We start from the raw sequence: 25,574 nt of genomic DNA, 5'->3' as shown, positions 1-25,574 counted from the left end.
AAAACATTGAAGACAAGTTTATTTTTATTCATTTTTTTTTGTTCACAGTTAAACACGAGCAACTGCTTTTAAGTACTTTTTCCGTTTTCACAACATTCTTTTCAAAAAGAAGTCCCTCTTGATTCCACCCTTTCAGTCTCGCTCAGATTGTACCATACTATAGAGTCTCTTTGTACGTCGTATTTCCTATTATTGGCATTTAAAGTGGATTGTTGTACATGCTTAGGATAGCAAGGCAGACTGGATAACAGCAGAAACGTTTAGCGGACAACAGGATTTGTATTAAAGAACAACAGTATTCACCGATTATGTAACACATAACTGCTTCTCCAAATAGCATCAGACATGAATACCATCCTTTAACACTTCCAGATCCAGTATCAGAGAGAAAGAAAACAATGACAGCTTCCGAAAGGTTTTGGACTGACCACAGAAACTTCTAAGCTAGAGCTTTTTCAGTTTTAAAAAAAATCAAGTGGAACAAAAACATTTTTTCTATTTCCAAACAGATTTTTGTTCCCAGCAATTGCTAAATATTACCACCCTAATGTTCAGTCCCAGTGTAGCACTGTCTTGAAACCAGATACTAACTGCAGGGAATGGCCAAGTTTATCAGGTAGGGGTTACAGACAGTGGCACCAGGCCTAAAACCTTTGTTTTTCCACAGTATAACCAAGTACGATTTTATCATCATCCAGAATGTAACTTTGGCCTTTCCTTCTCTACAACACTCCTTCTGGGAGTGTTTAAAAACGCTGACACAGGAGAGAAGGCACCTCTTCCTTCTTATACCAGCTGCACACTCAGGTTGCAGTGGAACTGTAGAAAACCCTGCTGTCAGAACATAAAAAGGGTCTCAAAAGATTTGACGCTTGACATTGAATCCTAAATATCAAGGTCTTGTGGCAAATCGACACTGGCTCAACATGACAGAAAAGTACAAAACAACATTTTTCCTACAGATGCCGAAGCTGTGGGGTATGGAGATGGTACTGGTGAAGTTTCACAGTGGAGATGGCCCAGGGCCATATGCCGTATGTAAAGTTAAAAGGGTAGTGTTAAAGTTGTTGCACCCAGAAGAACTCCCAGGCGAAAGACAGCAGTATCCTACGAGCAAGAGTACTGCTGAATGGCTACCGTTTATGCTCATTTAGCTTTTTAGTGACCATCAAGATCGTAGTTGTAGTTCACCCTCCTCATGTCCATCCAAAAGTGCATACAAACAGTGACAGGTGCATCTGTACTTATTAGCTTATAAATTCCAAGACTCACGGCACAGGTTAACGAAATGAAACCATATTTCCTTGGAACACATCCGGAAAATACCCCAGTACATCCCTAATCCCGATAAAACTTTGTGGACATTTCCATCTATAATGGTTGCATCACAAGAAATCTGGAAAAACTGCAAGATCTATCCCACTGGATTTAAAACCATAATTAAGTAACAATGGGAGATCTGATCAGTGAGGTGTCTGTGGAAATGGCTTACAATGGTCAGTTAAGTGCAGGCTGAAGTGTAAAGAGGAAGAGATTCCTTCTAAGTAATGACTCAAATATCTAATATCAACATTTCTAGCTTGTTTTCTAGAATTTGAACAGAGGGGGGCTCATTATTTTAAAAATTCCCCCCTCATAGGAGAACACCTGATAAATAAAACTTGTGAATAAATTAATAAATTTCATTAGTATACGAGTTTAAACTGATTTTTCTGGTTATTCCATAATTTTCATTAAATTGCGCAATTTTAAAAAGTAACATGCATAACTTTTGTCGTGTTGAAGACATGGAGACAAACTTTACACAAAATTTCATTTTAAATTCACATTTGAAATGAACTCTTAAGGTGATGCGCGTTAGTAAAGTAGCACTGAAAGAATAAGAGCAGGATATTTTGAAAAACGACCAAAATGTTATCCTATTCTAGGTACAGCCTTCAGCCCATGTTAAAAGGTCGTGCCGCCAAGTTCAATAGATGCTCTTACCAATATTTATAAAAATATTGGTCCTTTTGCTATTCCCGGTCCTGCCAACACGGGTCCATCTATAATGTATTCTACCTGGATAACCTTAAAACCTGCTTAAAAAAGAGCCAAGACACATTTTATTCGACTGGAATACCAGGTTATACATCAGCCTGACTGTATGGCCAGACCAGAATGAAGTATTAACGATGAGGTGAAAAATGAACCCATAAAGAAGGTAGGGGAAAAACTAAAGTTAACGTTAAAATATGCAGATAAAGCAAGGCAGAATAAGGAAAAAAAACATAACTTCTGCTTGGTTTCGGCAGCTTCGAAATTTTGCTTCACTTGACCACATCACCTGGTGCCACTGTGGATTCGCATAATTATAACTTTACAAACCGCTAAACTACCAGATCCCCCCCCCCCCCCCCTCCTGGGTCTTCCAGGAAGGAACCGGTCCCGGACCGACAGAGCAGCACGAGCTCCGGGACCGAGGGGGAGCACGGACCCCGGAGTCACCCTGACAGCTGTCACTGCACCCAGCTGGCTGGAAGAAACTGCAGTCAAACCCTGCAAGCCTGGAAGCAGGCATCTTGAAAAACATGCAACCCAGATCTGGTCTCGCTTGCTGTCACCCAAAAGATCAACAGGCTCTCGGCACACTGCTCCAGCACCCAGAACGTTGAACATTTCATTGCTGGACGCCTTTGTCCTAGGATTGACTTTTTTCTTCCTCATTTATAATACTTTTTTTTTTTTTAAATGACAGCCAAACATGCAGAGTTCCTTCTCATCTTGACCAGCAGCTGCCCTGCGCCCTTACCCTCGATGCTGGACCGAGAAGCCTTCTTTTTAGAAACGAAGAAGAAACCCAGCCCTACGAACCCCCCCGGCAGCCCTGACCTCAGATCGGTCACCACGCCGGGAAGGAGGGCAAAGTGCAGCGAGCGGACTAGCGAGCGGCTGTGGGGGAAACAACAAAACGAGAGGAGCCGAGGAAATCAATCTGAAATGGAGGCTCAAATCCTGCTGTCCACTCGAGGAATGAGAATAATAACACTGGGCTTCGTTTTCTTTCCTTTCTCCTCCCGAGCTCTTTAGCTGTGCTCATGATGCGTTTCGTTATAGTCCATGATCCGCAGCTGCTGCTGCCTCTGCTGCGCGCCGCTGCCCTCCGGCGGGCGGGGCGGCTCGGCGGGGGGCGCGGCGCCCGTGGCGCCCGCGGGCTCCACGCACTGCTCAGTCTTGAGCGCCTGGGACAGGCCCGCCAGGCGCGGGGGCTCCTCATCGCACTGGCTCTCGCTCTTGTTGCGGAAGAGCTCGCGGGCGCGCATGCCCAGGAAGCTCTTGGCGGTGGGGTAGGAGCCCACCGTGAGCGTGGCATGGCCAGGGGCGGGCGGGGGCTCCAGCAGGACCAGGGGGGGGTCACGGCTGCCGTTCACGGAGCCGCCGTGCCCTGCCGGCAGGGAAGTCGGGGGCTGCCCGGGCGATAAAGTGCTGCCGTTGCCCTTCGGGCAGTCAGTCTGGCTGCCCGTACTGTCACAGGGGGCCGTCTGCCTTGCTGACCCCGATCCCGAGCTGGCGCCGTCCGTCCTACAACAGGAAACAAGGAAGCACAGACGTCAGCAGGCAAATCAACGTCAACCACTGCGCCACCGTGCTGCCCGATCTGATACATACAGGGCATGTTTCCGCTTTGCGACGGGCTACAGTGATTTTTGCCTAAAGCAGAGCAGTGTGTGCCAATCTCTCATTTACAGCACGAACAAGAACTCGATACGGAGCACGCAGCGTCACGCCGACTTCAACGCTCGGTTCTTCTGCGCAGCGTCTTTAGACTCAACAAACATATTAGCAGGAAAATCACAAGGAAAACTGGACATTAGTTACTTCATCACTGGTCATTTCCAATAAGATTTAAGTCAAATACTGATTTCCTTTCAACTCTCAACAGTGTTATTTGCCAGATTTGCATTTCCTGTTGTTTGTTTACTATGTATTTAGAAATTAAGGGTGAAATGTCCATTCTGGCGCTAAAAGTACTTAGCAGTAAAGGTGTGGTGTCAGCGCTGTGTACTCTGCTACGTTTGTGCCACAGTGCACCAAAAAGTACTGCCTTAAAGTAACCAGCTACAACTAAGACATTGCAAAGCTTTCACTTGCACACAGCAGAAGGGTTCACTGAAACCCCTGGTCTTGGCTGTACAATAGATTTAGACACTAGACATTATAATACAGCCAAGTACCTTAAAGTGCAGGTGCTAATTTGGGCTGTTTAAGATGCAGACTGCTTGGGGGAAGAAACTGTTTCTGAATCTACTGGTCAGTGCTCTGATACTGCGACGCCTCCTACCAGAACCCAGGTGTGAAAACGGATCATGGCCAGGGTGAATTGGGTCCCGACGTTCAGCTCGAGCCCGGTTTGTGAAATGGTCTGGCGCTCAGCAGTGAAAGGTGCTACAGAGTTTGTGTTTCCAGTGCCCCCTACCTGGAGTCGGTGGGCTTGCATGGCTCAGTGGCACCCCCTGCTGCCGCCGCTGCCGCACTGGCACCTGCGCCGGCGTCCTCCTTCTCCAGGCGGCTGTACAGCTCGAGCAGCTCCATCTGCAGCGCCTGCGTGACCTGCCGCTGGGCCTGGTACCTGCTCTGGGACGCCTGCAGCTCCCCCCTACACAGACACCAGGCAACTCCGCTCAAAGGCTCCTTGCAAACGTCAGTCACACGTCAGGTCAACGCAATTTGTTATAATGGGTTTATAAACAACTACTAATTGGTTACCAACGGTGTTGTAAATAGGTTTACTATTACATATCCCTCACCATAAGTTCAGGCTATCGTACAGGACACCCAAAGAAGGCTCCACAGCCGAAACGTTGCATTTTCTTTCTTTTCAGCATGGAATAACCTATTACTTGTATCGTACAGGAATACAGTTTTGCTGCTAAAATCCAATGAAGCTACAATAAACTTTGCTTTTTATTGCATTACACCCTTAACACTTCACAAAGTGCGTACGACTGCCCTTACTCTAGAGCAGTGGGTCCCAGCCCCGGTCCTGGCGACTTACACACACCTGCTGTCGAACCCTTCACTATAATAATAACATTCGTTTAGACGGTTTGCTCCCAGCTCTTCAGCGTGTTGGAGCTTTAACCTTTGCATTCTTTAAATGTAAAAAAAAATCCCAAACCTGTAACTAGGAACAAAATGCAAAAATTAATTTCAAGCAACTTCTTCAATCAAGTAAGGCTTCAGTTATCCAAAGAAGGTGGGCTGGAATGAAGACCAGCAGGCGTGTGGGTCACCAGGAGTACGACTGCTCCAGGTAAGGAGAGGTTTAACACCGTTACTCTAAATTCCCAGCCCTATGGCTACCAAAGCATTTCGGTAGGACACCACTGCACAAACGTCTTTAGTGTGACAAGACGACCACTCTCGGTGCGGGCTGTGCCCCTACTTGGTCTGGCTCTTGACATCCTCCAGGAATTTCTTCTGCTCCACGATGAGGTGCTCCTTCTTGGCGAGCTGGGACTCGAGCTCCCCGATGCGGTACTGGGCGGCCTCCAGCCGCTGGCCCTGCTGCACCAGGCTCTGACGGAGCCTCTCCAGCTCCTTCCCGTAGGAGGCCCGTATCATGTCCACCTCCTGGCACACAGCACACACGCACAAGAGGACGGGGATCACAAGTCCATGCTGCCTACGGTGTTGACTGTGCTTAAGACTACGCAAAGGGGGGGGGAATTTAAACACATGCTAAAATCAAATGTTAGGCTAGATCTGAGTGTGAAAACCTGAACACAGCTCATCCTCGCCAGGTTTTGAACCCAGGTGAGAGAAGTGCAAGAAGCAAGCAATTTTCAGTGCAGTCAGACCCCAGCTACCTTTGCAGGCTTGAGCACCTTACCCAGCTCATGCGATTCTTGGTGGCTAATGTCACCCCCGGCTGCCTCTACCAATCCGACGAGATGCCGGCTGCTGAGAGGTGCGCCCCTACCTTGCTGGGGTCGGGGCTGGAGTGCTGCAGCTCCTCTATGGCCAGCTTGTTGACCTCACCCACCAGCAGCAGCTGTTTGTTAAGAAACTCCATCTGTCCCTGGATGGTCTCACTATTGTTGAGCTGAAAATACAGAAAAGAGAGAGTCAAATCTGGACTCATTCTTTATTCCACCTCCATAGGAAAAAAAACCCAAAACGATCCCTGTGCCACACCCTCAAAATGAGAAAGGTAAGAATTGTTAGAAAAGAACTTGTCATTTATATTCATCAAAGTTGCCACACAACACGTCAGCTGAGTTTAAATCTTATCTAATGTCAAATCAGCACCTCAAGAACAGGGGGTTACATTGTTTCCACGGGTGAACCTTTAGAGCCACCTCATGTGATCCGTTTTTCAATCCCCAGAACGCACAACTCCCGCGACAAAGATCACCAGATTATCTCCTTTAGGACCTTCAGGATCCACACGACAGGGCTTGTACCTTAACAGAGAGCTGGTTGAGCAGGTGTCCCGTGTTGCAGACTTTGTTGTTGGCCTTTTGCAGTTCTGCCTCCAGCTCCCCCACCTTCTTCTGGCACTCCTGCAGTTTACTCTGGAACAAGCAGCGAGACCCCGGAGAAAACAAACGCACATTAATCTTGAGGCTATAAAACAGCGCCAGTGCACTGGTCTCGGAAAGACCTGTTGGTTTCTTCCACTGATCTCAAACATATTTTCTCAGAGTTTTGACGATAATCCACTCCAAACCCCGCGCTACAGCGGCACGCGTGCGCCCAGGCCCCCGGCTCGAACCTGCAGCTCCTGGTTCTTGGTGTGGTACTCGCTGCAGCCCTGCTGCAGCTGCCTGATCTGGCCGCTCAGCCGCGTCACCGCGGTCTCCCGGTCGTCCAGGAGCCGCTGGTACTTGCGCTGCTCCTTCTGCAGGCTGTCCTTCAGGCACTGGATGTCCACCTCCTGCAGGCTCAGCTGGTCCTTCTGCAGATTTGGAGAAGGACGGAGGCGTAAGTCACCTTTGGTATACGTTATCAAACACGTTCAATGTCACGCCTGCTTACTGTACAACATTCAAAAGAATGAACTGAAAACTGTCGACCGCTATGCCAAAGTTACCACACAAATTAACAGTCTGCAAAAGTCAATATGAATAATTAAACCATTAAACAGCTAGACTATTCTTTCATACAGGAAACTCTTGAGTAATTACAGTTGTGGAGCGCCCAAATGTTTCATTCTGTGCGAATTTCTTGAAGAGACAAAAAACAACTCTAAAACGATCAGCTGGATTAATTTCTCCCGAGATCTTCCTCCCTGGCCTGCAAATGAAACTTAACCCACAGGCAGCACTCAAGGGGCATGGCGCGGTGGTCCTCTCCACTGCCCGCTGAGAAATGGAGCGTTGGGGCCGGACCTGATGTGCTAATTCCATTGCTTTGCAGCTGTGCAGAGCCAGCCCTTGACAACAAAGATGTATGAGCGTGCGATCACGTGATATTACGTCTAGGAGCTTTTTTTTCCCCCCACAAAACGTTTGCACAGAATCTTGCCGAGGCCCTGCAGCATGCAGTCAGGGATGATCATTAAACATCAGATAACGAGCATGACATCAGCAAACACGACACACAGTGCACAGTCTGTATAAAGACCCTTTCTGGACATGGGGTATTTTCTTTCATTTTTCTGTAGCGGGCCACGCACGAGTACAGAAGGGTACAGGGGGCTAACAAACCCCATGTGCGTGTTAAATGCTGAAACCACGCTCTCTGCAGACCGCCGGCGCGGAGGGGGCGTTACCATGGCGGTGTTCTGCTCCTCCAGCGCGGTGGCGTTGATGATGCGCCGCAGCAGGCGGCGGTTGCGGATGGCATGCTGCTCCCTCTTGTAGCGCTCGTACAGCAGCTGGTTGTGCAGCAGGAGCAGCTGGTTGCGCAGGGTGTGCAGCTCGTCCAGAGGCGCCGAGCCTGCGGGGCGGGAAGGACAGCGAGCTCTTCAAAGGAGAGACCCCCACCACCATCAATGCTACCGCGGGAATTTCCCTCCTTAAAATCCCTCAGGAACACAGGATTGGAGGAAGTTGAACAATGGGAGATTCCCTGGTCATGAATATTCTCAAATGCACTTGTTTTATTTTTCCCCATCACATAAATGGGGTCCCCAGACAAAAAAAAACACTTTGTAACCAGCCAAGCAGTACAGTTAAATCCCAAATTCCTGCAGTATCATTTTGCCAGACACGCCAGTGTTACAGAACGGAAGCCAGCGAGTTGTACACTGTTACACATTGCTGTGGCACTGGCTGGTCCCCCCCACCTCCCCAGCCACATGAAAACACTCCAACACACACTTCAATAATTCGCATTCATGTCCCAAGGCCTCCAAACTTTACATCCTCATCATTGCCTACTGCCAAGAAACTAGTTCTGCTGGCAACTTGCAAGGGAGGGGAAATACTGCTCCGTTTGGACACAGTTGAAGCAGAGGGCAAACTCGGTGAAGAATACAGCTTATTCTCGTGACTTTGTAGGACTGAGCATCCCCTCTCAGAAATGATTTAATAGTTTGCGGACTCTTCTTTGTTTTGGTGCATGGTCCTGCCCTGCGATCTAAATCCACCTTGTTCAACAACTATAGCTGTTCTCGTATTTTCTGTCCTGCCAGAAGAATGTAGAAAATGTATTACTGGAACTACACAATCATATGCAGGAGGCTACGTATTTGTTAATGAAGACCTACACGTTTGTTTCCAATGTTATTAATATCTTTCTGTGCATTTTCACCCTTAGAGATGTGGTGAAATACACAATACTGTTTTTATTGAAAATGGCTTTATTACAGAATTAACTTGAAGCCCAACCCGTTCTGTAAAAAAACAGATTTTACTGTACTTTGCAAGGACATGAGGACATAAAACGCGAATTCACAAGAGACGGTGGCATCTTCTCCAGAGTACAAGTAGTCAGGGAAAACAGTGAGTTTAAAACTCTATAGTTTGTTCAGTTATGGAGTTATGGAGCTATAAATCATTAAATGCTTATTAGAAACAGATTCCGATTCAAACAGAATAACCACATTCATTTTCAAAGGTGTTTAACCAATTACATCTGCAATGGGATCCACATCTAGAAATCATGGAACACTTAAAATTCCTGCACTGCTCGAGTTTAAACCTAGAATTAATCTTTCACTGATTTTGTAATACCTTTTGTTTTAATACTCTGTTGTTTACCTCCAAAGTGCGTCCAGTCAGCCGACTTGGTTGGCAAAGGTAGCCTGCAGCAAAACAAACAACCGGTTAAGGAGGGAGCATTCATACAATTTAACTCTTGTATAGAATCCTTTACGCTCAGCTAGCTAAGGAATGCTATATTAGCTATCTAGAATGCCACACAGCCTTTTGGCTTTCCTAAATCAAAAGGCAAAGGTACTTTATTCTGCAAAACCTCCAGTTACTGTTTCCTGGCATGTACTGTACAGCGTGGGAGTAAGCACACAATGGGAGCAGCAGATCCAAACTTCGAGCCCTCCAAACAAGCATGTCACAAACCACAATCAAAACCGCGCAGAGGGCTTTTAAGCGCTACATTTCCTGTGCCCTTTGACAGCTCTTCCCATCGCTAAAACCTACGTGCAATTTTGCCAGCGACGGAAAAATAAATCCGCAAAAAGGTCTGCCGATGAAGACGGCACACTGGGAGTGTCAAGCTCTAAAAAAAAAAGAAAGCTGCAAAAACACCAGCACTTAATTTGACGGCACGTGCTGCATGATCACAAAAGATCTGGTTTTCTGGGCAGCAGCCAACGTAAACGCCTCTCCCTTCCAACGGACACAAGAAGGCCCGTCGTCGTCCCCCTTGCAACGGGCATCCGTCTCCCGTTTGGGCAGCCGCGCAGGGCGCCGGGCCCGGGGGGCCTCGGGGGGCGCTCACCTCTTGAGCACCTCGTCGTGAGCGTCGCTGCCCTGCTGTATGAGGCGGTCCAGCACCTCCAGCGGGGACGTCGTGGACGCGGCGCCCTCCCCCACGTCCTCGTCCCCCGGCCGCTCGGCCCCAGCCCTCCACGCCGCCTCCGCCGTCTTCTTGCCCACGAACAGCGAGGCAGCCTTGGGCAGCGCCAGGTCGAACAGGCTCTCGTAGGGCAGGGGCTGGAGCTTGTAAGGGCTGGGCGACAGCAGGCTGTACTTGCCGGGAGCCTCCTCCGGCACGGGGGCGGAGGGGCTGGTGGGGGGCTGCCCCCGCGCGGCGTGGTCGATTGGGGTGAACACGGTCTGGAAGCCGCAGGGCTGCTCCTGCCCGTAGGGGGCCCCACCCCCCCGCGGCCCCGCTTTGTCAGGGGTGGACACGGCGTTGTGGGGGTCGGAGCTCAGGCTGCAGCTGGGGGCCAGGGGCAGGGCCTTCTTCTGGCTCCCCGTCAGGGTCTCGGTGGTGCGGTAGAAAGGGGAGTCGAAACCCCCCCGGGGGCCCGAGGCCTCTCCCTCGTCCGCGGCGATATTCAGGAGCTCCTCCGCGATAGCGTCTGGAAGGTGACAAGGGAGCGAGGGGAGCGTCAGGAAGGCGGCGAGGGAACAAATCATCCCGCCTGTGCTGCGCGGCCCAACGGTAATCCATCATCTCCCAGGCCGCCCTCTCAATGCATGGCATTGTTGACGAGCATCTTCTAGCAGAAAAAGCTCATCCCCGTTACAGCAAAAAACAACAAAATGCATTGTTACCCTACAGCACGCAATCCTGGAGAAAACAGAGACGTTCCTAATCACAAATGTGCTGTGCTGACTGGGCTAAGCTGCTGTTGCATTGCAATTTCCCTCACGGGATCAATAGAGCATCTATCTTAATACTTGGGAAATCTTTTTTAACCAGACTGGAAATGTATTGGGTCTTTGTGTTGGGATCATAAGGTTTATGTAGCGGCACATCATTGACACAACCAGGCAGAGAATGCACAAGGCAACGTGACTGGAGTAAATGGCTTAAAAACAAACAGATGCAAATTCCACTTTCTCAGAATGTAAGTGTTCTCTTCTTTAGAGATTTAAGTTAGCAAGCTGTTTTAATGCGCTGAATTCATCTAATTTTTCTTAGAAATAAAATAATATTTTTCCAGGTCTAAACTTTTTTGTATTTCTCCTTGAGGCTGAAGTGCATTTCTAAATGCATATGAATATACATCAAACAGGAATAAGAACCATTCTATTACAGAACATTTAAAGACCTTTACCATAACAGAAAAGGCTTTTAGTCAAATGAAAGTTTTGAAGTGTTTGTGCAAATATGTATTACTAGATGTTCTAACAAGCTTCTACATGATCATTAAATCACTTTCATGATTTTCATTTTCATCAACAAAATAAAATGCAGACAGGATTTTTAGGTGTAGGCCATTTCTTAAACCATTTTATATGCAAGGAACAGTTTTATCCTTCGAAATGCTGAAAGATAAACTCATAACAGCCAAACCAACACTGGCGAAAGATGTGCTGCTGTGCAGGAGGATACAAACTGCACGCGGCGCAGAGGGCAGCAGTACTGGGCGAAACCCACCTTCCTCTCGCTCCTTCTCCATCCTCTCCTGCTGCTCCAGCTGCTTGATGAGCCCGGGCAGCTCTGTTAGTGTGACGGTCATCGCGTTCTCGCTCCCGGCGTCTGCGAGCAACGACAGGCAGGGCGTCAGCGTTCATTGCCCGCACCACGCAGGCCAGAAGACCACCCCAAAACAAACTGGGCCACCCAACACTTCCGAGAGATTTAGAAAACATGAAACCGGGTTCCTTCAAGACCAACTGAGCTTGAGCACAGATCACACAAGGTGCTTAGAAAGTTAGCTGACAAGTACATATCGTGAAAAATGTGCACAGTGGAGCAGTGAAATTTACTATTCATACAAGTTTACCCAACAGAGACGAAAAACCCAGGAGTTGCTCAATGTGTCCATCACACTTTTCACAGTAAAACAGCTTGAACGGCCAACACCCTCAGTGAATTTCTGTACAAGGGACTTGCTTTATGTATACTGAATACTTTTGCGATCAAAACAAAATAAAATCGGGTCCGAGACTCAGCACAAAGAAAAATTCAGTCAACAGCTTTTTCGGTGGAGAAGAATCATCAAGATCCCGCTGACCTTGGCTATCGGCAACATCTGCGCCTTCTTTCTCGGACTCCCGGACCGGCGCCTGCCTCACCAGCCCGGGCTTCGCCGCTTCCGGTTTACTGTCCTGTGGACAAACCCTCCGATTACCCACATACTCCCACGGAGCAGCCGAGCTCAGCACACAACCCTGAGCTGCAGCTCAACGCCACTACGGAAATCAAAAACAAGCCATAAAAGCTAACGCCGGCAAAGCATGAAAGCCGTTTAACACCAATGTGCCAGTTCTGCAATGGAAAACCCTAAAAGAAATATCAAGTATCCACTCTTAGAAGACTATTAAGCTGACAATGCATCCTGCTAAAATGTTGTATACTACCACACACTAGACATGAGCAGCCATAATCGCCAGGCCTGCGTGCTCTATAAGAGACAGAAGAGGCGTGAAGTGCTTTACCTTCTGTGGGGGGCTCACAGCATGGGAGGGCGGGGCCGCGTGCACACAATCGTCGCAGAGGGCAGGGGGTGGGGAGCAGGTGGCAGGGGTGGTGGACGGCGTCCCCTTTCCACCAGCTGCTTAACAAAGACAGAGCAAAAACAGATCTGCAGTCTCTGGCCCGGGGGCATAACTGGTCTACTGTTTCCTCAGTTACTTACATCTTTCATCATTTTTTAGGATTTTTAAATCAGACAAAATCTCAGTGGTTAGCAATGCTGCCTCACACCACTGGGGCTCTGCGTTCAGTTCTGGACTTTGGCTGCAGTCTGCATGGAGTTTGCATGTTCTTCCTGCGTTTGTGTGGGTTTCCCTCAGGTGCTCCGGTTTCCTCCCACAGTCCAAAGCCATGTGGAAAGGTTAATTGGCTTCTGGGAAAATTGGCCCTGGTGTGAGTGGATATTTCAGTGTCTGTGTGGGCCCTGTGATGGACTGCCCTCCCTTTCAGGGAGTATCCGGCCTGATGCTCACAAGGTTTCTAAAAACCAATGGCTGGATAAAATCAAAGTACAGTGTCTGGGACGGAAATGCAGCGTGTTAATTTAGATGCAGTATGTAAATCTTGCTCAGAGGGCTGACAACTTACATCAGCGATACATTTTGGAGGGGGGAAGCAAAACTATTAAAATCGAAACTGGATAAAAAGATTTCAGATGAAGAAGCAGGGCGCTCACATACAACGTGCACCCTGCTCCTTACGTCCTGAACCACGCGCCCACCTGCGGGGGCCTGCGCCCGGCTGGCGAGGTGAGAGGCACTGTGGGATAGCTCCGGGGGGGCGTTGGTGGGCGAGATTCCCCGGGAGGATGGCGGCGTGGTCATTCCGCACACCGAGGACGGGCTCCAGAAAGGATCCTTCAACACACCGGAGGAATTCACCGTTAAACCGCGGCTCGCTTCAAGCTCGGTATTCGAAGATAAGGAAAGAGAACGAGGATGGAAATGGAGCTTTAAAAAATACATTTTCTGTTTCCACTATGTTTTAGGATAATCAACACATGCAGCTAAGCAATTTTGTGCATTAATATGATAGGAGATGGAGTAGAAAAGAAATCCAGCAGCCTTTTTTTTTAGATTGAACACCACGACAGCAGCCTTTCATTGCCTGGCAACCTATGGTAGGATTGGAGAGTTCAGACCTCAGATCTACGCTAGAGCACTCCTCTTCCAGAAAGCACTCTCTCTTCTGAAAGATGTGATCAAGCACACACCCACACACACAGTGAGTCAGAACCACTCGTAACAGGCAGCTCCTTCCTGCCTTTCAAAACTAGGGGCTGATTCATACTTCGGACACAGACTAATCCACGCATCGTTAACCTTGTAAGGCTGGCAGCTGCGCTGCAGAAGGCTCATGGTCTACATGATGCAAGCGGAAAAGTGATCTTTCAGAAGCAGTAGGCTGTATAATAAACAGTTAAAAGTACTATTTCCCTTATCTGCTGAACCCCAGTATAAACAACGATTAATCTCTCAGTCTTCAGGGGGGTTGTTCTTAATTCGTGTCATTATTCTTCACTACAATCAATTATAAATACAGGGTTATTGATTCAACACTATGCAAAAAACAATTGAGAGGATCATTAAAGATTCCAGTTTTTCAGAAGCTTCTACAAAGAAGTCCAAAACATTTCCCGATTACTACGTATAAAACGTTGCTGGTAAGTCATGACACAAAATTGCAAAAAAGCATTAAGAGATGTCATAACATGCAACACACGGGACTACGGCTCAACACCTAGAAGGGCTTCCTTCCAGTTGTTCTTAAAGCACACAAAAGAAGGAAGAGAACGAAATGAAAAGATTGGAAAGAAATCAGAGTGAGAACGGAAAACTGATAAAGAAAAAGTTGATATGAAGACTGTAAAACACCGGTCTGGATAAGAAAAAACAAATAACTGGTCAGGCCGAGGGCCCAGCCCAGCTGCACTGGCAGGCTGACACGGTACCTGGCTGGCGTCAGGCAGGTGGCGGCACACCTGCGGGCTGTGGTACGGAGGCTGGGTCCCGGAGAGAGGGGGCGCAGCCTGGCGAGGGGTGGAGAAAGAGGCCGAAGACGAGCTCCCTGGAAAAACACACGCACAGCAGAGACTCACACCTGACACGCATCAGCGCATACGGATGCCTGAGGTTCTCCTCTGGGGCCCAGTGAGCTGGTCCCTGGGCCAGTTAGCTCCCTTGACGAAACGGCTGGATGAGATCACTGGCTCTTCTCCGACTACCCAACTACCAAGCAAGAGCCTCAACAGCCCCGGCGAGCCCACGGGCCAACGCTTACAGAACAGATGAGCCGATGTCTGACCGTAGCTGCTGTGCAGATCGGCGAAGGGGCTGGCAGTGCAGTCGGCGGGCCTGTGCTGCAAGTGCGTGGAGAAGTGCTCGGGCATGGTGGAGTACCCCTCCTCACACGATGCCTCCTTTGGGTCCAGGGACACTTTGGCACATTCGATAACAATGTCATGGACCTCAAACCTCTTCCACCTGCAACACAGAGAGGCACGATCCTAAAGAGGCAGAAGCTCACTGACCTTCAAAAATCTGAAGTAGGCTGAAGTCTTCCGACAGGAGGCCAGGCTGCCTGGTGGAAGAACCACATTACCTCGTTGGATCCAGCTCATGGTCCTTGGTTCCAGTCACCAGCTCGGGATGTATCCGCACGTGTTCCAGCATCGGCTAGGAAGCACAAGCAAAGAACGTCAACTACTTCCCACACAAAAGAACGACACAATCTAGACGTTCAGGCTGCACCGCATAATGAACCTGCTATAAAACACAGAGCTGTGGGTCAGACTATCAATTAATGCTGCTGCCCATTTAACCACAAACCGGGATATTAAGACCTTTATTCAGATACTGTCAAGCAATACATATTTACGTCAATTAACACAAAAAAGTTCTACCTTTACGACTTCCTCAAAGGTCTCCATATTCTCCTTCATGATGTATTGTGAGCGCAGGTAGGAAACAAAATTGCAGGGGTACATGCCATAAAGGCGGTGGAAGAGAGAATAGACGCTGGCGTGCAAGTGTATCAGGTACACCTCAGTGACATGCCCTGTAACAGAGGAACAGTGTCAGCAGTCACTGGTTCTTCCTACATGACAGCTGCTGAGCAAGGCCATTCAGCTTTTAGGACACTTGCAGGATCAAGGTGAATACACAACTGCAAAGTCAGCATCGCTTACTTGTTCTCATAAGGTCCAAACAAGCAAATGTGATTTTACAGTAATATTTCCATTTTTCTTAAACTAGTAACCGCATTAAAAAAACAAAACAAGAGCAGTTAACAGAAGACATGTTCTGGTTTCACTTCACTATCTTTCAAGATGGGGCTGCTTATCGGGTAATTTAAAGGCAGATGGGTCTTCAGTCTGCGTCCCCAAGCTCTAACCTGGGTTTTTCAGGTTCCAGGCAGCCAGTCGCCCGAAGACATCAAAGAACTCATTCAGGTGCTGTTTGCCAGCCTGCGGGATCATCGGCAGGAGGATGATTAACACAAGCACACCAGTTATGAGGACGACGACGTCCGTATCCGTCTGCAAGAGGAAAAGTCAGACAGCGAGACCTGATCAAGAAGGGGAACTTCCGGCGCTAAAAAAAGAAAACAAAAACCCCAGACTCTGAAAAAACTGACCTCAGACTCACGTCAAGCCGCCCTACGCAAGTGAGGGACCTCTTACCTTGAGACACTTGAGCAGGGACAGCAGCAGCGGGGTGCGGGAGATCTTGTGGATCCAGGGTGGCTGTTTCCTGATCACGTGGCCCAGCAGCGTGAGGGTAGGGAACCGGCAGGAGGGCTTGGCCATGCACTCATTCATCTTGTCAAACAGGTGCTGCCAACGTCAAACACATCCACTGAACCTCCCTCCGCGGACCTGATGGGCAGTCTAAGTTACCTTAACGTATATTATGAAAAAATACTGCACTGCGTATTTAGGGACAATCGGTACAAAAATGGTACACTGTAGAAAGTAAGAACCTGCTTAGGCTAAATCTTTCAGCCTTCCTCAGAGAAGCTCCACTGATGTGACAGATGCTGGTAGGGCTTGTGTTACTGTGCAACTGAATTTTCAGAGTGCTTTTGACAAGATATCCCGAGAAGAGGAATGTCACAGCTCTCACAATATTAAACTTTTCTTAACACTGTCGATGTATGGCAGAGAATACGGTGTCATGTTGCACAGGCAGAGGCCAATAGTCATGAAGAACAGCGATATAATCACTTAAGGAAAATAGCCAACACTGGAGAGATGGCTTGTTCTCATCATTAAGATCTCTTACAATCCTTCACACCCAGGGGACAGAAACTAAAATAAATGGGCAACTCAACACCTTCACAACTGACCTCTGGCCAGCGGGTGCTGACAGGAGAAAAGAGCGACCCAGCAGTGCCGAGGTCAAGAAGGATTAAGACGGGAGAGGCAGCACGAGTCGATTGAGGAGAATTAGTAACATGAGAGCAGCTTTGGTGGAGGGTGCCAAGTGAAAGCTGGACTGGAGACGGTCAAGTAGTAATTACTCCAAGAGGAAACTGTAGAGCTGGAACACTAATATCTTTATAAAAAAAAAAGAAGGAATCGATCACCCATTTCTGTTATACCCACCCTATTAGATCCGCCAACTGCGTGTTTTTCACTGGGAAACGAGAAGGTGTAGACTCACCCACCTTCAAGCTATTCATCTTGTAAGGCGTGACAAATAACAGACGTTCAGTGCCAACTACCGGAGAGGCACATCCTTCACGGACAGCATCACGTGCCTGCAAGCTCCTGGCACCGCGCCCATTATTTCCATCACCCTTCCCAACTCTGTCTTTATGTCCCGGCTCCCAGGCGGGAACAGGGAGGAGAGGCTGAAAGGGCCCTCCCTCCCCACCAGCGGGCCACTTATCCCCCGCAGCGATGTGGGGGGGGCCAGGAGCCAGAAGGAGGGGAGGCGTGACATCACCAAGGGCCTGCAGGAGCCGACGCTCCGCCGGAAAACGACTGATTAACCCCAGTCCTACCCGCGGAAGCCACGAGGCTCCAGAACGGCACTGCTAGGGGACAGAGGACAGAGGTAACCCAGGCTCACGCCTGCAGGGGCTGCAGCTCAGAGCTCAACCGGTTCAACCGGCAAGCACACGCACAGAATATGACGCCACGCTAGCCATATTAAAACTATTCAATATTTACACACACTCATCACACAGCTTTTGAGAAGCTCCGCTCATATCCTCGACAGTGTACTGCATAAAAACAGAAGTCGGCAAGGACATTCTTTGCTGAATTAGGCTGAAACTACCTGATGATGCAGAAATGCCAGAGGAAAGTGCGATAATTTGTACTCCTGTGTGGCGAATGAATCAGAGGCCAAAGATAATTAAAGTCATTAAATAACCAAAAACTAGAACCACTAGAATAACAATTCTCTCATTCCTGTGACTAAGGAATGCGTAGCGATTTTTTTTTCTCCAAATTATACAGCAAGTGGGACAGGGAAACAGCAAGCCAAAAAAGATATTTGAAAACTTTCAGTGCTATTAAAAAAAAATGCATACTGTAAAGACATCATATTGTAATTAGACATACACACAATAAACATTATCCTTCGCACGTGAACACACTGCTCCATACAGACCCACTCACTGCTATTAGTGCAAAGCCTGCAGGAAAGTTCTATCGTCCACCTGTTCAGCACGAAGCTCACAGGGATGAAGGCAATCAGAGCCGCTCTTGTGTATGTACAGGCTGTTCAGCCTTCCCTTCAAGCCTGCTATGTCAACTGTGCAGTATCACAAGAGGCAGATTCTCTGCCAGCGCGTAAGGGCTCATCAACACCCTTAGAGCATAGCTGTACCTTTCCGTCAGTGAATAGTGGAAAGTCAAAGATGGTCTTGGATTAGACTTAATTACACTACAATAGGCACTTGTGTTAAAGATCTGCTTTCACATTTCACGTGCAGGACCCGTCACTCTCTAAAATAATCGGATCATTTTTTAATAATAATAATGCTTGCGAACTGTGCCATGGAGATAACGAGAAAGACCTGGCAAAGTACAAGACAACCTGTTCGCAACAAGACATCGCAACAATGTCCTATGTCTTTGTGTTACCTTGCAGGAAACAACTGAGAGGCTATTTTTATCCTCCCCTAGCAACAGCAGCAAATCTGCTGCACAAATGGGGATATAGTTTGAAACTTCCAAATTATTTTCTCTATGAGCCACAGGTCATAATTTAAGAATTACTTGCCGTTACAATTTTTTGCACATTAAAGCATTCATTGAACCGAATGGAATGAATTAGTTTTCATATGACAAAACTGAATCTAACGTCAGTGCTGCTAACTTGAGCTGGTGGAGGCAGGGGAGCCCTGGACGTCCTCCTGGAGTGCCTGTCCTGTCCACTCACCTTGTCATGCGGCTCCCTCACAGAGGACAGGATGTGCAAAGCCTGCTGGGAGCTGGTCTCCAGGTAACAATCCACCAGACTGTTCAGGAGGAGAGACCCTCGATCTGTCAGACACACAAAAACGGCCCCAAACAATTCAATTAAAAGCTGCCCTCTTTTTTTTTTTCCTTTCAGAGTAAACAAAAGCACAAAACAGTCAAGCGACTGAGTCTCAGGAGTTAAAAAAACCCATTCGAACTGGTCGAGGGCACAGAAAGGTAGAGATGGACACAATAAAAACCAAGCAGAAGGCTCTTCGCTGGCACTGTACAAGCCCCAGGAGGGCTGACCTGTTTGGAGGTGCTCATTGATGATGCCCTTTATCTCCTCCAGCTCCTGGAGGTCCGAGGACTCCAGCAGGGGGAGGAGATCTGCCACGTTGAGCTGCTCTCTGGCCATGTCGTCGGGGAGGATGAGGCTCGAGTCTGCGTCGCCGGCTGTGGGGTCGTCTTATTCAAACCCTTCCGTCCTCCCGGGCAGAACCCCAGAGCCGCCTGCCGATACGATCGCGAGGCTCCGCTGCGGAGAGGAGAAGGCAGACCGCAATGAGCACGAACACACACATCCTCCACGAGGAGTAAGTCCACAACTGACTGGCGCTGGCAAAAGCACAAGTTACAATGAAACACACCTTCTTATTTTACCCATATTATCCCATCATTTCTTGTGAGCTCCAAATTAAAACATACTGTACAAAGGGGACTCCGGAATGATTTAGCAGCCACTCGTGAAACACTAGAACCCTAAGCACAAAGCCCCATTTCAGTTCTCCTGCTGCTCCTCGCTCTGCTCCGAAAGGAATTCAGATGCTGCTCCTGCTGCACAATAACACAACAACCTGCAGCGAGCGGAACCCCGAACACAGAACAAGACACAACCGCCTTTTAACAGGCATTTGCGCGCTGCTGTGAAAAAGTATTTCAACATCCTGAATCGGTGACCCAAAACGGCGCACGGCAGGGACAACCTTGGACACCCACGGCAACACCGTGAGCAGTCACAGAGAGATGAGCTACAGCAGGCCGCGCTCATCCTGGACGTTCATTGCAACACTCGTTACAGAATGCTCCAGACTCCGGAGTCGGCCATGTCCACCCGCACTGCCATTAAAAAAGCCAGGGACTCCGAGAATTTCCTCACTACTTCGAGATGATCACACAGAAAGCTAAAACACATGAAAATCTGGTGCAAAGATTCTCCAAATGCATTACAAGTAATTGAATCCATACGTGAATTAAACAACTTTACCACCATCCAAAATTTCATGAGGGCTAGACAGCATTTGATAATCTTACATTTAAGACATCACTGAGAGAATATTGTGATTTTTTTACATACCAGCATTATAAACATACCAAGAGCAGAAGTTCAATTAGGATTTTAATTTGCCCGTCTATTGTTTATTCGCAGGGGTAAACAGGATACCTGCACATAGCAGACTCACAGACGCTGAGCCTTAATCTCACTGTGTCCATATCACGGTTTAACAGAAAAAGAAAACAAGCTCCTGGAACCTTGCTCATAAGAGAATGAAGGACTATCACCAACAACTGTTGCATATTTAATGGCCTCTGTATTCTTCACAGCCAAAATGCATCTCATATTGTGCTTACTTTAGCTGTGTTCAAAGACGTTAAGTCAAAGCAACTAGACCTAAAAGCTTTCATTTAAAATTGAGCACAACGTGCAACCAGATTTGTTTTAATTCATTGTTCAGTCTGAACCAAGCAGCAAACAAAACTACGCTTATGCTATCACTCTGAGGGATGCAGAAACAACAGCTTCAATCCCAATTACAAGCAAGTCAGTTCTCAAAAACAAACAAGGGAAAGCGAAGTGTCAATACCATTACTTTTATTTGTAATAACTCGTAAGATTTCATTTTGAAATACGAGAATAAATCTCAAGCCAATCAGCTAATTCTGCAAAGTCTGCCTTCTCCTTGACTATGCAGTTTTCTGAAGTGTTACTTAATAGCCTGGACTTCTTTTTCACAAAGCAGCTCCGATATTGACAAAGTACTACCTATAAGTATATTGACATTTGTTTTTAATCAATGGTTAAGTGGTTTACTTGTACTAAATCAAAAGATCATGCAGAATTATAGTCCTTCATATAACACACATATGTTTAAGCGTAGCACAGGCAGAGCACTGCAAAATGTATGCTGTGCTTGGCAAGGTAGAGCACCAGCATGCAAAAGCAATGTTTGATTTCTACACATCCTGAGGGACCGAAATCAACATGTTCAAGGAACAAGGAGCTCCCTTTTAGCAAATCTGGAATGGAAGCCCATCGAAACCACGTTAGTGATCTACTGAACATCAGCAAACTGCAAGTCTTTCTAAAAATCAACACGATTACAAGAAAACCAACAGTCACTCATGTTTTGAGCAGGTGTGAAACGGATGCAGCACGTCTTACAAAATCTTGTCACTTAAAACGATGAAGCAACAAATCTGTCTATACTACAGTCAAGTATCCATATTAATACAGATAATCGAGTCTATTGCAATATCAAAATGTTTCTTGGATTGCCTGATGAACTGCTGAACTACACTGAATACTATCTTCTTAAGATATCTTTTAATCCAAAAATTAACCAAAATAATCAAATATTAACTTTAATCAAGAACTGTAATTCCACTGTATAACTGTGCCATCAAAACAGACTCATAAAACACAAAATGGACACCGACTGCAGTAGAGATCCGACCTTTAAGAGTCACATTGCTCTCCTTTTACTTAAAAAAAACACTGAAATGTCAAGTCCAACTAAAAAACCATAATATTCTGAAACTATAAATAACAAATACACCATATTTTTATGAAATACTAGTCAAGCACTACTCACAGTTATTCTATCAAAGACTTTGGAATAAACTTTAGTTTACTTTGCCTTTTCATCTTCTACAATCATTGCCAAATGAGATCAAATGCTTTATTGATAAGGTTTTTTGCCCTAATAGGTTCAGAACTGTCACCACCCATAAATAAATCACTCCTGTGCCCATCTTACACATTTTCACTGGGAAATGTTTTAAACTAGTTGAAATAGCAAATTATTTTGGGAAACAGCTGTTGGCACCAAACCATTTTTGAAGGAGAACTCTGTAAACAATCATATCGACATCAGTATACATAGATAAGCTTGAAGTGTAAAATGGTGGGTTACTCACCAACTGTTGAGCCCTGCTACCACCCGAGACATACAACCAACATTAGCACCAACACCGGCATCTGACATCATCGAAAAGAGAAAAGCATTTGTCCTCGTTCTGTCCCAACCCCAAAACGCAGACAGTCCACCTAGCACTGGGGCGCCGGCCTGGGATTCAATCAGAGCTGTGCCCCAGCTGCAGGACACGGGGATGACAGACAGGATCAGCTGGAGTGAAACACGCACACACTTTCCAGGAATACCTTCCTAACCTCGAATAAATAAATCCCCTCGCAAAGCCCCCACCCACAGCCTTCTTCCCTTTGGGTGGGCGGGTTTACATTACACCACTGGGACAGCCCCCCAGAGGCAGAAGCCCGGGGGTCTCCAGCCCTGGTCCCAGACAGCCCAATCAAGTCATTCTTACAGATCATCCCACATCACCTGTCAATTTAAGATCAGGAACACTCAGTCAAGCTATTGACCTATGAAGAAAACAAAGCTTAAATGAAGACCATTCTAGTACTTGAGACTTTATCCACAGAGGATTTTCTGTGAAAAGCCGGGAAGCTACAGCTAAAGCTACAGAAGACCTGTCTTTGCCAGAGCTTTTAAATCATCTTACGGATTCAGAACACTGCACGGCCTTTTCATGCACATAATTCCTGGCACAGGCCCCAAAGTATTTCCAACAGAATTTGCAATGCTGGTAAAATAAGGAACTTTTAGCGTTAAGATTTTTAAAGCAGCAAAGGAATATTTCAAAATACATTAAACGGTGCTCCCACACTTAATGAGAAATTGATTTTATTTATTACTCCTCGATTCTAACACATCTCGCGGAACTTCTACCATGATTTTTTATTTTTCTTATACCGGTTCTGGTATGGTATAGGTTCACAAATACAAAATTACAGATCCAGCTCAACTTTCCTTTTGGATAACGATGACATCGAAAACAAATCAACATTAATGAAATGTTTAAAGGACATAAAAGAAAGATCAATCATCTCTGATACAACCCTATTTATATACTTTGATATTAATACAAAATCTGCCCTACATTACACAATTCTAACAGCTTTCCTAAAAGCAGGATATTTTTCCTAAGGGCAGTACATGCAAAGCTCTAGAGGAGGTGGTAAAGACCAGCTCTAATGCCTACAGTCAGTTCTCGCTACTGCGCATGACATGTGCAAGCTTTCCTAGGGTCAGTTTTAATTCAGTTAAAACCAACACCTCATTCAATTCAATGGTGCAATTCAAAACGCACTAACCTAAAAGGCAGCTAGTACCATTCCAGTCAATCACTCAGGACATCTTGTAAAGAATCCATCCATATCATAACATGGACAAATAAAAACGCAGTTTTTACACAAACATATTGTATATACAGTAATTCACAGCACTAAAGGCAGAAGATGGATTTCAGCCAGAGAGCATTGTTAGCCTATGTGTTGATGAAAAACAATTAAAAAACCCTCACTTTATATTGAAAAAGTGGGTTACACACATATAATTATTTATCCATCCAAAGGGGTGTCTTTAGCTTCACCATGCAAAACTGCAATAAAAAACACTCAAACAACATGTTAAACACAAACAATAATCCTAGCCATTCAACAAAACAAGTACACACATCTCGCTCTGTAACATTACACTAATCCCACTGAGTCACTTAGCTACGTTTAATATACACAGCCTTATTTCCTGTTGGAATATTGCTGAATATATTACATTGTAATCATGTAATAATTATATTTTGAGTTCAATGTATTAGATTGTAGTAAACCCTGAACGAAAACTGTACTACATGGTGAAAACGTTCATTGGATCTCAATTGCAAAGCTATTACTCAGTACTACTATAATTAGTGCATTTAAACCCAGTACACACCAGAGCAGCAAAACCACAACAGTCAGGACACACTTAGTTTGAAAACGTTCGAACAGTCAGTCAGTTTTCGCGCAGTATGGTAATTAAAACGTAGAGGTGTAGCTGAAATCTGTTTGCACTTGACGACATTTGCACTGCAGTTAATGAACTTCCCGAGCAATGACCCCGTGCTGAAGAGTGTAAACAGCGTATGGAAATAAGACATGCATAATGCAATACTTCATGATACTGTATTGACTGTTTGAGCGTATCAGAACGAAAGTTGTACACTGCACATTATATTAAACTGGCAAACTACAAAATTATCTGATTAAATGTGAACTGTATGTACATGCAGTCGAACCACGTTTGTTGCAGCAGAGAAGTTAAGCATTAACCTATCCCTTTCCTTATTCAGACCATTCATCTAAAATGATAACATTGCAGTTGAATATTCATTGCCTAATACTTCTGTTGCATATGTGATAATGAGCAAGCAAAAAAAAAGTTGAACAATTGTGAACCACAACTGAAAGTTTGCGCTGATTATTTTATGGGGTTAAGCTTTTTTTGTTCGCCTGACTTCTGTGGAAACGTTGTTTACCGATATCTGAAATGACTAAGGACGCAACCAACTCAATAAGACAATAATAATTGAGTAAATTCTCTTGAATCCGATTACCTTTTCAGCTGAACGCATCAATATCCCTCACTGGAAATGCATATAAAACACTTATTATGAAGCTGTTTACGATTCTCAGATCGTCTCCTGAGAGGCTTATAAAACTAAGTAGAGCTCTGACAGCGATGACAAAGCACAAGAAGTTAAACAATAAGACGCAATTTGCATTCACGGTCTCCTAAAACCTTAAAAGTGCTCGTCTATCTTGAAATTCATTAATTAAATGGACCTGTTTACCTCTTAGAGCAGCTCCACTCCACAGGGCGCCGCCATCTTGGACACCTCACGACCCCTCCCTCTCCAATCCTCCTCCGCGGTCGCACAGGCGAAATAATCCCTGGCCCCCCCTTGATTCACCTCTCGCACATCGAGAATCCGCCTAAACCCACATCACCGCACTCAGTAATATGCGTCACTGGAGGCTCGCGTTTTTATTCACGAAGGTAAGAGTGAAAGGGCGTTTTTCTGCCGAGGCCCTTCCAAAATGTTTGCGGTTTCTCCCCCCCCGCTCTCAAGGCGGAGTGATGCGCTTGTGCGTGACGCGGCTTTCGCGTGACTCAGGCTGCCCGCGCAGGCGCGTGACTGCTATAAGGGCAGGAGAATGGAGGGGCAGAGTTTGCACAGGGGCAGATAAGGGCCAGCAGGCTCTGTCAGGGGGCGGGTGAATATCACTGGGTGGCAATTTAGAGAGGCGGTTGGAATCAGCTCACCCTTTCTCAGTGGGGGGGGGAATAAACCTCTTTATGACCCGATTATTGCAGAGCTGAAATCTGCTTGATGTTTATGCAGCTCGTGGTCTCCATCGGAGTGGCCATCGCAGATATAATGGCTTTCATCAGAGTTAAGTCTCTTTAACTCTCGTTTTACTGTGCCATTCATCCCG

General features: G+C 46.6%; 1 protein-coding gene across 5 annotated transcripts; it reads right to left on the bottom strand.

Moving 5' to 3' along the window:
- Positions 1-6: 6 nt before the first annotated feature.
- On the bottom strand, positions 7-25,173 carry LOC148816017 (hamartin-like). 5 transcript variants are annotated; one of them, XM_088940767.1, is made up of 22 exons: positions 24,929-25,173; positions 19,265-19,493; positions 18,936-19,039; positions 16,223-16,375; positions 15,934-16,078; positions 15,443-15,597; positions 15,142-15,215; positions 14,821-15,023; positions 14,492-14,607; positions 13,262-13,397; positions 12,504-12,619; positions 12,080-12,173; positions 11,500-11,601; positions 9,889-10,474; positions 9,162-9,232; positions 7,757-7,923; positions 6,758-6,940; positions 6,447-6,557; positions 5,963-6,085; positions 5,426-5,613; positions 4,457-4,636; positions 7-3,561 (listed from the first exon to the last, which is right to left on the bottom strand). In XM_088940767.1, exons 2-22 carry the CDS (start codon positions 19,371-19,373, stop codon positions 3,066-3,068), a joined length of 3,612 nt encoding a protein of 1,203 aa, XP_088796893.1. In that variant the 5' UTR covers positions 19,374-19,493; positions 24,929-25,173; the 3' UTR covers positions 7-3,065. The 5 variants fall into 5 exon arrangements, with proteins under 5 accessions (XP_088796893.1, XP_088796897.1, XP_088796895.1 ...); XM_088940771.1 differs by having other exon boundaries at positions 9,189-9,232; XM_088940769.1 differs by having other exon boundaries at positions 14,845-15,023.
- Positions 25,174-25,574: the final 401 nt, after the last annotated feature.

This window comes from Atractosteus spatula, chromosome 23 (genome assembly GCF_055471065.1).
Source record: "Atractosteus spatula isolate fAtrSpa1 chromosome 23, fAtrSpa1.hap1, whole genome shotgun sequence".
In the NCBI taxonomy this organism is placed as follows: Eukaryota; Metazoa; Chordata; class Actinopteri; order Semionotiformes; family Lepisosteidae; genus Atractosteus; species Atractosteus spatula.
Note: the sequence above shows the minus strand (reverse complement) of the source record. Positions and strands in the feature narration are given on the sequence as shown.